Source organism: Poecilia latipinna, unplaced genomic scaffold (genome assembly GCF_001443285.1).
Source record: "Poecilia latipinna isolate Pla-1442-1.1 unplaced genomic scaffold, P_latipinna-1.0 Scaffold1763, whole genome shotgun sequence".
Taxonomy (NCBI): domain Eukaryota; kingdom Metazoa; phylum Chordata; class Actinopteri; order Cyprinodontiformes; family Poeciliidae; genus Poecilia; species Poecilia latipinna.
The window spans coordinates 125,813-137,783 of record NW_015114379.1 but is presented as its reverse complement, the minus strand read 5'-3'; the positions used below and the strand labels follow the sequence as shown (position 1 = coordinate 137,783).

General features: G+C 37.7%; 1 protein-coding gene across 1 annotated transcript in view; it reads left to right on the top strand.

Moving 5' to 3' along the window:
• Positions 1–708: 708 nt before the first annotated feature.
• The window catches only part of LOC106965091 (CUB and sushi domain-containing protein 3-like), a 65,250-nt gene continuing 53,987 nt past the window's right edge, over positions 709–11,971 (top strand). The window contains exons 1-2 of the mRNA XM_015060989.1: positions 709–882; positions 9,039–9,221. Coding sequence (XP_014916475.1) covers positions 732–882; positions 9,039–9,221 — 334 coding nt within the window. The 5' untranslated portion in view covers positions 709–731. The remainder of the gene's footprint in view (positions 883–9,038; positions 9,222–11,971) is intronic.

The following is an 11,971-nucleotide window of genomic DNA, read 5'->3' as shown; positions in this document are numbered from 1 at the left end:
GCAACAACATTTATATAAAAATATGCTTTTAATTGTAATTACTTGTAATTGTAGCAAAAGATGGTTCTATCGTGACTGAATAGAAACGCACCACCATTTTTGATCAATTGAATAGATTTTTAATTTGTAGAAAATGTTTCTCTACTCTACACAAATCTGTGGGACAAAGTGTGACATTTCAAGTTTGAAAGGATTGAATAATATTGCAGGACACCATAACTGTCATCTGCTTATGAAGACGAAACCTTCAGCATAACATTTTGCTCTTACCATGACTCCCTGACAGTAGTGTAACCTTTTGCAAATTAAAAATTTTACTTGACAATGTAATGACCCATCCAGGTGTTCTTTATATGATTTAACTGAAATGAAGGGCCATAGGAACGGCACTCTTTAATGTCCAAAGAACTTACAGTGTGAACTATAAAATCTGATAGTCTCATGAATGTGTGCTCAAATTACTCTATTTAAGCAACTCTGAAGCTAATTCACAATTCAAAGCAGTTTATTAGAGGGACACTTGCTAAATTTAACAGAGCTTCCCTGAGCATTACTGTATCATTCTCTGTGCTGTAAGATGGAGTAAGAATGTTACGTTTTTTTTAATCTTCCTCCCATAGAAAATACTGTGTGTGCATGCATGGGTGTGTGTGTGTACAAATAAACAGGATTTATTAAGTTAGTCCTTCTGCTGCTCCCCTTATGCAGAGGTTGATTGCGGCCACCCAGGCATGCCACCCCACGCAGCGATCACTGGAGAGAAGTTTACTTTTGGCTCCAGAGTGCGCTACTCCTGTCGCGACGACCGTCAGCTCATCGGAGATTCATCGCTTACCTGCCAACTGAACGGACACTGGAGCGGCCCACTGCCTCACTGCTCAGGTATGCTGTACCACACAAACATTTTGTGGTATTATACACCCATTGCAAAAGCTTTTTTTTTTAACCCCCCATTGAACAAAATGTCAATTGTAATTCTTAATCTGAGTGACTACACTACTAGTAGCTGACACACAAAAAAAGTATCAATGGCTCATGTAATTTCTCATTTAGTCTCTAAAAATGAAAAGAAAACAAGTTATTGAATGAATGTGCAGCAGAGAATTTCCATACTGCCTGAAAGATGGTGACATCTGCAGTCGGCAGTCTAATATTTTAAAAACCACAGCTGGAATTGAATAAATACAATAACCTAAGCACACATATTTAAGAAAACCCACACACAAAACTCATGACAACTTATATTGTTCTGTGCAAGAAATGTTGTCAAGCAACTGTGTGTTTTGTTATTTAAGGTACTATATAACCCCTTATTCTACAGGAGTAGTAGTGTACACCCACTTCCGAAGATGAATCCAATTTTTATAGCCGCTGTATAACATTCAGCACTGGGCTACTGGTGACCTGCTCCTCTCTGCTTCTCAGCTGGCACAAGTCCTAATTGCTATCTAGTTCCTGCATAGGTTTAGGCTCTACAGTTATGCCGGCTCTCATTGCTTCAAGTAAATTGACAAAATAAAGGACAGTAATGCTCATTGTTTATATGTGCGATGAACAGGCTGCTTAGAAAACAATACAAAATGTTAATTTCAAATCTCTCGTTCCTAATGATATCTGAAAATACAATGTACAGAACTAGATATCTGACAAATTACAATTCACTCCTCACCACTTTCTAAATGTTGAACAAAATAACAGTGAAATGCATTTGACTCTGTCATTATTAAAATTTTAAATAAATAACTAGAGAAAAAAAGATTGCAACTGATTATTTTGGACCAAGTATCAAAATGATGGACAAAAAAAAGTCTAACGCAAACTCTGCTATTAATTAAATTGTATAATACAATTTCTACTCAAAGCTGACAAAGTAAAAGTTTACATTATTTAAATAGTAAGTGGTGATTAGCCACTTTTGCAAGTCATACGCACATTAGATGCATTGGCCACATACAGCATAGCTTCATTAATTTAAAATGAAATGCTAGCAACCCACTTTATAACCTAAAATATTTGCTGATGCAAATCAAAATGCCACTCATGAATGAATAGAATCCAAAGTGATATCACTGGTTTGAGACTAAACTGAAGCTAACTTGGTTTAGTCATTTGATTGAAATGTGGAGCTGTTTTGCTGCTCACTTGATCTACTAATTATGTCGTACTTTTTTTTTAAAACTAAATCCAGATATTTCCCTTTAGCTGTAAAGATTCCATTGTAATACTGTCTAGCTTTTATCAGGAAACTGTTCCTTTACTGACAGAAAGCCCCTAAAAGGCACCAAAATGAAGTCACAACTTGGCAGGTTTGACAAACACTGCTACAATATTGGAAGCCCACCTACAATACTGAAAGCATTTCTTGGCATTATTAGAAAAAAATTCGAGCTCCAAAGAGACCGTGCCAATTTAATACCATCAAATGCTGCACAATGGACTTTTCTACCCTTTTTTAAAGACTCCCTTCTGTCTCAAAATATTTGACCTTTTGCTATCCACAAGTTCACTCTCTACTCTAAAAGGTTTTTAACATTTCCGAACTGGCACTCCTGTGGTTTATCTGATGTCGCTGCATTTGGTGGAATGAAAAAGACCAAAGATGGTGAGCCAGTGCCAAACAGAAACTACAGACCTTTATTCTTAAGTAATTCAGTCAAAGGGAGTCTTCATCTTAAAATAAATAATGGATAAGTGGTAACATTGAATCTAAGTTAGCTGAAGAGGATCCTTTGCAAGTATAAATCCTTTGAAGTCAACTCCATAACCCGTTTAAACATTTTAAGTTCCAGTTTTTCCTTTCGACATTTTTATAAAGTAAGAAAGAAGGTCTTGTAATGTGGAGCTCCCAACCTACAGCTTACCTCCACCCCTCAAGCCCTCTTCCCCCTCATCACACTTAAACGATCCTGACCATGAAAGTAGATCTTTTTATCTGAATCTTCACTTGGTTTGTTAAACTAGCTGACCCAGAAGTAATGTTTGTAAGCAGACTTGAGGGGTAGTTATTCTCTCCCTGTCAAAGGGCAATTCAGTTTCTCTTCTCACTTTGGATGTTTTGGATTTACACAGGCAGTTTGAAAGTAGAGGATCTTAAGACTCTAAGGACATGTACTTGATCGTATCGGTTCAAATCTGTCTTACTGTCAGAGCTGTCCTCACATTTCTTGCTGGGGTGTGACAGCGGCGACAGAATGATGGGTGCCAAAGACTTGTTAGCGTCACCGAGAAGCAAAGTTTGGCCTGCGTGATTCTGTCCCACCAAAGACTTACAGTGGCAAAAGTTGTTGAGTACTGTATTCTGGCTGTAATAGAAAGGCGCTTTGTCTCATGTAAAATGTCTGCATGGGACAGAGCAGTTCTATCGACTGTTCTTCTGTCCTCTAACCTGCTTTGTTCCATGTAGGATACCATGTTTGTAGGAAACAAAAACAAACATGGAAGTTTCTTTCAAACTCCCATGTTTGTAATGTTTTGTAAGAAAATCCGAGTGCTTAACATTTGCATGAATTACTTTGACATTTACCTTCCCATTTTAATATTATCCTGCAGTAGATGCACCCTGTCAGGATAACCGTTTTTCCAAATGGCAGGCTGATAGTTTACAGTGTTGACTTTGCCTCCCACAGCTCAGTCTAATCGTATATCTAAGGGACAGATGAGAGATAGTGGTCCACTGGAAATATTTTCATCCTTTTAACCTGCAGGATGTGTCAGAGCTCCAGAATGAAACTAACTTGCTCTCTGACTGAGGGTTTATTCACATCTGACACATTTGGTCTGCTTTAAAAGGGACCTATTCTGGGAAATTCACTTTTAGCAAGTTTTTGACTGGAACCGCTGCTGCATCTTTGGAGATTGTGTGAGAGGCACAACTTTGTCTGCTTCTTATGCACATCTGTTTGCAGCTATTTTCATTTTTGCAAAAAAAGAAATGAAGATGTTTAGAATGCCCTACAGACCTATCCTAAGCATAATAAGTTCCCTATGCTAAATTTGTTCACGTTTAGATGGAGGTAGGCAGTCTCTAGATATTGGATTAGTGAGACTCCAGTCAGGGGACTTCTTGACAAAACCACCAAAATGGTTTTTGAACAAGATCTTATGCCTGAAGTGGTCTGGTGACGATTTGCACTTCATCAAAGTACAAACCAGCAGTGAAGGCCTGCTGGTTTCAGACCTTCACAAGAAACACAAGAACTTTTTAACTTCAGTCAAGTTCACCTTTGTCAAGCTTATTCAGCTAATTTATGATTTTCTTTGCGTTTTTGAGTTTGTCACTGCTCAATCTGTCTTAGAAGTACAATTCACATTTCAACTTCATTTGTGTGTGCGCTGAAAGAAATGAAGAAATGATAATCTCAACAATGCGCTCTGTTGACATTGACAACTGCTAATATTCAGTTCAGGTAATAAATGGAAGAATTCATTGAAATTTGTTAACCTTAGTAGCACTGTGTGAAAGACAAAACCACTGTGTGAAAGACAAAACCACTATTCATTTAAAATGTTGCAGTCATTAAACTCCAGTAAAACTGACATCTTTTGCACATTTATCTCATGTTATGGTGTCCTTATAGATAAAATTAATGCACGCCTTAAAAATCAAATTTAGAAGTAATAAAATGTTAAGAACTTTTCTTTATTTTCTCAACTCTTACTATACAAGCAATGTATATAATCCAGAATTTCTGACTCTTTTGATAAATGGCACAAGTGTAAAAACGAGCCAATAATCTCAATAAAACGCTGACGTAAAAAGAAACAGAAAAATACTCCTAACTGTACCACATTTCCTAATTACAATACACAGTTTTCAGATTGTAACATTCCATTTGACCTAATTTTCAATCTGCCTGGAAAATAGATCTTCTGAAATCGATGTAAGATCTGGTTGAGCCTTGTGATTACAACGGGCAACCTTTAAGAAGCTGTACTCATAAGTGTTCAGACTGCGTTGCTTGTCTTTGGAGACCTAAATATTATTAGAGTGATAGTTTTAATGTTCTGGCTTTTCTTCAGAATGTAATGGATTTTTTTTTTAGGTAAGAAGTGAAGATGAAGCAGAGCTGCTTGCGGTTTTTTTTTTTTTTTTTGTCTTTTTAATCACCCATCACTTAAGTTAAGAAAGGGTTTCCATTATTAAGAAGATTAGATCAACATCCTGCTGTTTTGACAGATGAGTCTTTCTTATAATGACGATGAGCAATTCTGAATCTTATCTCTCTGTCATTCATTCTGAGTCGTGTGCCAACATAGCCCTGCTGCAGCCAGCTGTCTTATGAGACAGAGTAACCGCATGTGCTTTTACATTAAGCATTCAACCTGTCTAAAAACCAAACAGATTTGATACATTTAATTAATTGTGTTCAGAAATTCATCAACTGTTTATTTTAAACCAAATTAATGTATTGACTTTGTTCTAAAGTCTTGAACCAGCCAATGAGAAATAACTGTTTATACAACGAATGTGCTGAGGACATTTATGGTTAATAATTATTTAACTTAGGATAATTTGCATAATTTGTTTCACAGTTGCAAATTAACTCTGTATCAAACTGAACATTTTAATCAATGTTGAATGTGAATGCATCATCTTTAGAGATTATACCGCATCAGCACTTGTGATTAACTAGGAAATCTGCAGCATATGATGGAGAGAAGAAGCCACTGTAAATCACCTGCTTGCCACTAAAAGACGTAATGGATTCACACTTGGCAGTAAACATCTGTTACAGTTATAGCAGAAACTGGAGCCACACAGCTGGAGCTCATCTGTTGCTTACAAAATTTAAAAACATCGTGGCGCTAAACACATTTGGGCAATGAAGTTAGTGCAAGTGTTCATTTTTGCACATAGTTTTCATCAATGTGGAAGATGGCCAAAGAACAGGAAGTAGACCTTTGTGTCAAGAATTCTAGATGTTTCGTTCCACTTTCTCCCTTTTTTATCGCTTATACTATATTGTCTGCGTTTATCTGTATTTTATCATTGTCATGCGATAATGCAATGCAAAAGACTTTAGCCGGACTCCTGTAATATATTAAAGTCAGTATAAAGGATAAAGTTTTTAACTTTATTTCTCTTTTATTCCTTTGTAAATTACATTACACTTGTCAAAAATGCAATTTCATATACTGGTACCTAAATGCTTATTTTTATTTTTTCCCCATTTTGTCACATTCCACAATTTAAAGTTTTATTTTGACAAATAAAAATCAGAAAAATGTGGTGAAATGTTGGGATTTAAACTCTGCAAATGCAGCTTGTCTGTATCCTCTTTCTTTCTTTCTTTCTTCCTTTATTTACTTGTTCCTTTTAGAGAATATTAATAAACAAAATGACATATGCAGTGCAGGAATTAAGTCTGGGGAAGATTTAAAGAAGAATAAGGTTATGAAACAATATACCTAATGTAGCCCATCATCTGAAAATTGGAAAATTGTAACACTACTGCAAACCTGCCAAGACATGGCTGGTCCACCTTATCTGATAGGCCAGGCAAGGAGGGCATCAATTTACAGAAGAGTGTCAAGTAGAAAGCTCTTGGTGAAAGCATTTCATTAAAAGGGCAGTTTGTCGAAGACATGAAAATCCTGTGGAACATGGTTCCCTGGACAGATGACACTTTAACTTTATCTTTCACTCTACATTAAAAAAAAAAAAACTAAAAAAAAACACTACGTATATTTGAAAAATACTGCCGGATGGTGTGTTCACACGGAACACACCATCCATATTATTGACCAATAGCACAGTGCATTGGTGAAATTTTCTTTCATGTGGACTTTGAATGAGTTCGAAGTTCATGAGAAGTAGATGGAGCTAAATAAGGGAAAATTCTGGAACAAAACCTGATAGAGGCTGCAAATAACATAAAACTTGGGCGGAGGTTCTCCTTCTAACAAGACATTGACTGCTAACATACAAGCAGAGATGCAGTTTAATATTTTAGACCAAAACTTTTCATGTGCCTACATGGCCCAAAGTCCAGACCCAAAACCTGTTGTTAAAACCTGCAAGATGCTAAAAAACATTTGGAAACACTAAGACTCCTTCTACCTTACATTTGAATGCCCATTTCATGTTGGTCTATTATATAAAGTACAATATTTAATATTGTGACTGTGAGGTAAGAAAAATGCAAAAAAAAAGAGTTTGACTTATAAGTATGTTAGCACTTTATGCAAAGGGCTTGACATTTTGAAAATGGCACAGTTTAATTCAGTAGTAACAACACAAAACAACAGGACTCTGAATTCCTCAGAGATCCAACCTGGCATCGGCAGTAGCTCTCATCCATGCAGCCATTCATGCATCTGTCCATTCCCTCATCTTTTCTCCCTTGTTAATTAGTAAGATGGTGCATCAGACTGCTTGCCAAGCTGTTCCCTTTTTGTTCTCATCTGTTGCATGGCTGATTTTAAGACCTTATTATTTCCTCACAAAGGGATCTTGGTGAATGGACATTACCTGATATTCAAACCAAACTCTGACCACCATCCCAATTAGCATGATTATAGCTGTCCCATTTCAGGCGAAAGAGAATAATGAGGCACCGACAGCTGCTGTAGGACTTACAAGTATCTACTGGTACAGCTGTACTCACTAAGACAAATGCATACTGGTGCTCATCACGCTCCACAAATGTATGCAAGTACATGCTGGGAGATGCACAAACAGCTCAATCTCTCCGAGCCACACCAACATATGCAGCCGTTCATGAACACTCAGCACCAGCCACAGCCACGTACAAACCTATCCGCTTCTGCTGAGAGTCATTGACCTGACAAATGCAGTTTGTAGACATATGCGCTGAGGGATGTGTGTAGATGATATGAGGTTTGTGTTTGTGCTTAAAGACTTTGTCAACAAGTCCAGTATTACCACAGCCATTTAGTGCTCTGTACACAGAAAGAGCAGCAGCTAAAGTCCCTTGGGGAGGAGGGAAGGACAGGATGTTTTTGCAACTCAAGAATCGGTCTTAAGCCCGATATGGTATAAATCCCTCACAAATATCTCTATATTTCTATATCTGTATATTTGGATGTGATAAAATTGTCTTCTCAGCTGCTCAGCTGTTTTTTTTTTGTTTTTTTTCGTTTATATCTGTCAGAATTGAAACGGGAACAGTTATATTTTTGGCTGGTGTTATGCGCTACTGTATGTGCTTTTGTTCTCTCCCCTGAGGGTGACCCCATTGAATACAGCCCCCACCCCGTAGACTTTCCCTGGCAAACAAACCACTCAACTGTTCATCACAACATGAAATCTTCAGCACTGCCCTGATTCCATACCTGTCATCTTTATTTTCTCTCTCGCTTCCTATGGCTTAGAGTGTGAACATGTCCTATTTCTCTCATGCATAAGAGACGGGCTTAAAAGGAACAAGAAGAGAATTTATAAAAGGCACATCGGCGTCTGTATCTGATTGAGTACGTAGTCAAATGTAGCAGATTGTGCAAGGTTGTGACTCTGAAAGTGCTTAAGTTCCTTCACAGAAAAAAGTGTGGGGATAATTCAGGATAATGAAAATGCATTTACTGGTAGCTCCAGAGGTCACAATGTATTCATAATTTCTTATAACCACATTTGGTTGTCTCTTAATGCTGGCTCTGCTGTTTTTTTTTTTTTTTTTTTTTTTTTCATTTTTTTATGGGCAGAAAAGCTTCTGGTGTAAAAGCTGAAAGACGCATTGGTGTGCCAGGTCGTTGGCATGGTGACAAATGGTAAATGTTCTGCCTTTAAAGAAGTCCTTTTAACCTTAGCACTTCTGAAATAAAAGCTCCACGCCTGCCCTTGGGTGAATTTTGCATTGTATCACTGCTTCCTAAAGGTTCAAGTGACCACACCAAAACTCCCCCATACTTTTTGTCTTCTTGACAGGAAAGAAGCCTATGTTGTAAACTCCTGCCATGTGCCAATTTAAAAAGGATCCATCTGTGCGCACACACACACAAACATGCGTGCACAGCTAAAGTGGATGGACTCTTCACTCTCTGGGTTTCATTGCTCCGTGTCTGGTTATCTCTTGTTGCAGGTGACTCTTCAGGCACCTGTGGGGACCCCGGCACACCTGCCCATGCCAGCAGAGAGGCGGGGAACTTCAAAGTGCGCAGCAAGGTGCGCTTCACCTGTGCAGTGGGACACACGCTGTACGGCTCAGCAGAGAGGATCTGTTTCCCCAATGGGACGTGGTCTGGCAAACAGCCATTCTGCAAGCGTAAGGAGACTGTTTAAAATTTCTGTGGGATGTTTTGTATAAATGGTGTGAGAGCAGAGAGGAGTCATGAAGGGAAGTAACAAACACAATTCTTCACAGATAAGCACTCCCACACATGCCCACCGAGATGCATTAGTTGCTTTAAGGCTGGGCATCGAAGCCGACTGTTTTTTTTTTTCTTCCTTCTTTTTTTCATGTTAAATCACAGTGCTTTTCAAAAGTATTCAAACCTGTTTTTGATATTTTAAATGTTGTCACTTTACAACATGTTTATTAAGATTACATATTGTTCTATTTGTGTTGGGGTTTTGTACGTAAGAGTCTTAAAAGTGAGGCTAATTTTTAAAACAAACCAAACATGCTAAAATCTTTATGGGAGAAAGAATGAAGCTTATTTCGTTATTTTGTAACAAAATATTAAAAATAAATGAATGGATACCTTTGCAAGGCACTGTATGCTCAAAAGTCCAAATGAATGTTAGATTTTCACTGTTTATTTTTGATCTGATGGCGTCATGACTGTTATTTATCTGTATCTCAAGGTCTGAACTCTCATCTGAAAATGTGTGTCTTTTTATCGATTCAAACAAGTGAAATGCAGCAACAGTTCAAAGAACAAAATAAGCTGTTGAGAAGCACTGTGAGAACAGGTTGACTTAATGGAAATTTCTCGACAGTCAAGGTATTTTCTAGGAGGCTGCACAGCATTTATAAAAAAAAAAAAGAAAAGTGATTGAATGTGCCTAAAAACAGAAAAAAGTGAGGCATTTTTTTGGTGTTGTACCAACATTTTCTCAGCTGCGACTTATGAAAATTTTAAATAGTACCCAGATTCAGAATAAACAGACAAACACTGCATGCAGCATGCTGGCTACATTAAAACAAAAATGATTTGCAAAGAGATCGCAACATCAGTGCTTCACCAGATGGTAAAATATCTCGCTGCTGGAGTCAGAGTGTCTTCCAGACTCCAGCCAAAAATGTCATTAATTCCAAACACCTGAAGCCACATTTTGTTTGGATTGTGATAAATGAATCATTGTAGGGATTCTGGATATCAACTCTCAGAGGGCCAGCTTCACATCTTGCATAAATTACCCCCAAGGGTCAACCGGATATTGAGGCAAATGTTTGACTGGATCCCCCCTCCTTTACTTACTATTGGCTTGGAACAGTTTCACAATCATTTTTAATATCACCGGCCGATGTATGGTCTCTCTGAACTCCTTTACAGTGCACCTGTTTTTTATTGCATCTTCATTCCTTCTTGTGTTCATTCTGTCTTTTTCAATTCTTCTCTTTTTTTGTCTTAATCTTACTGTCAATCAGCCTTTCAAAGTCTGTCCAATTTTCCATCTCTCATTTCTCTGTATCTTACTTGTTTTTTTTTTGTTTTTGTTTTTTTTTTTGGTCCGATACCCTCCTCCTTCCTTTTTTTACTCCATATCTCCCCACCCCAGGCTTTTTATCCTTCCATCTCCCAGCTGAAATCCTGATTTAAAGATTGTTTTAACCATCTTTCCAACTCTGGGGGGGAGGGAGCAGGAATTCACTGGAGCCTGAATGAATTTCATTGCTCTCTGTCTGTGATCTAAAGCCCTGTCTTGTGTTAAAGCCCATCCATCCATTATTCACAGCCCTTTACAGCACATGGAAAATGGTGACTGTGAATATTCGGCTTAATAACCAGCTCAAATGGCCATCAAGGATGACTTTATGTAATTTCAAATATTAAGAAAAAAAATGTATGCTTGATTTTATATTTGTGCACACAGAATTACATGTAATGTGTTTGCAAGCGTAATTATGAGCTCCTGAGTGCATTTACAGCACTGTTTTATAAATGTGTTGAAGCTCTGCAGTGCGAGGTACAGTATGTGTCCCAGCAATGTGTTTGCACAGTGATACATTTGTGCGGATGCATTAAAGTCAATTGAGAAATCACCACAGCAATAACAGCATGTCTGTCTCCTACAAAGAATCAGTATTTCAGATTTTCCAGGCAATTAGGTGATTGAGAGAGCAGATCAGTTTTGTAATTAGACATGATTTGCAGGAGGAAAAAGGTACATGAAACAAACTGATTTCTTTCCCACCCTTTGGGGAAACATTTTGGTGGGCAATTTTTTTTTTTTTTTTTTTTTTTTTTTTGCTTTGACTCTTAACTTCTTTTTTCTTGAACCACCACCTGAGTTGTTAGTTCAGTCATCATTAAAGTGACTTTTGCATCTTCACGCTGTACCTGCAGAATGTAATTATTGTTTCTGAGCTGCAGTAAGCATCACCACTGAGAGCATGAAAACTGTACGTTATTAAATGGGGCTTCATCGGGATTGCTAATGTATTTTGTCCATCACTGCATCATCTCTGGTTATTGGTCTCTCTTCATAAAGCAGTGATGTATAGATTGATGGGTCTCTGCTGGTTTGTCTCACACAGAATTTAAAAGACATTTAAAAGAAAATACAGTTTTGTGTGCAGAGGCACACAAAAATAGTGATGTTTTTAGAACCGTGACTTCCAGACTATAAGCTGCTACTTTTTTCAGAAACTTTGAACACTATGATGCGGCTAATATTTGGGTTTTTGCAAATCAGTTTCAAAAGGCTAGACTGCTGTCTGATGATGAGGATAGCACAAACTGAAGAGCAAATTTGCCTTGAGAGGACAAAGAAGACGACACAGGGGAATTGTGTTTGTGTGTGTGTGTGTGTGTGTGTGTGTGTGTGTGTGTGTGTGTGTGTGTGTGT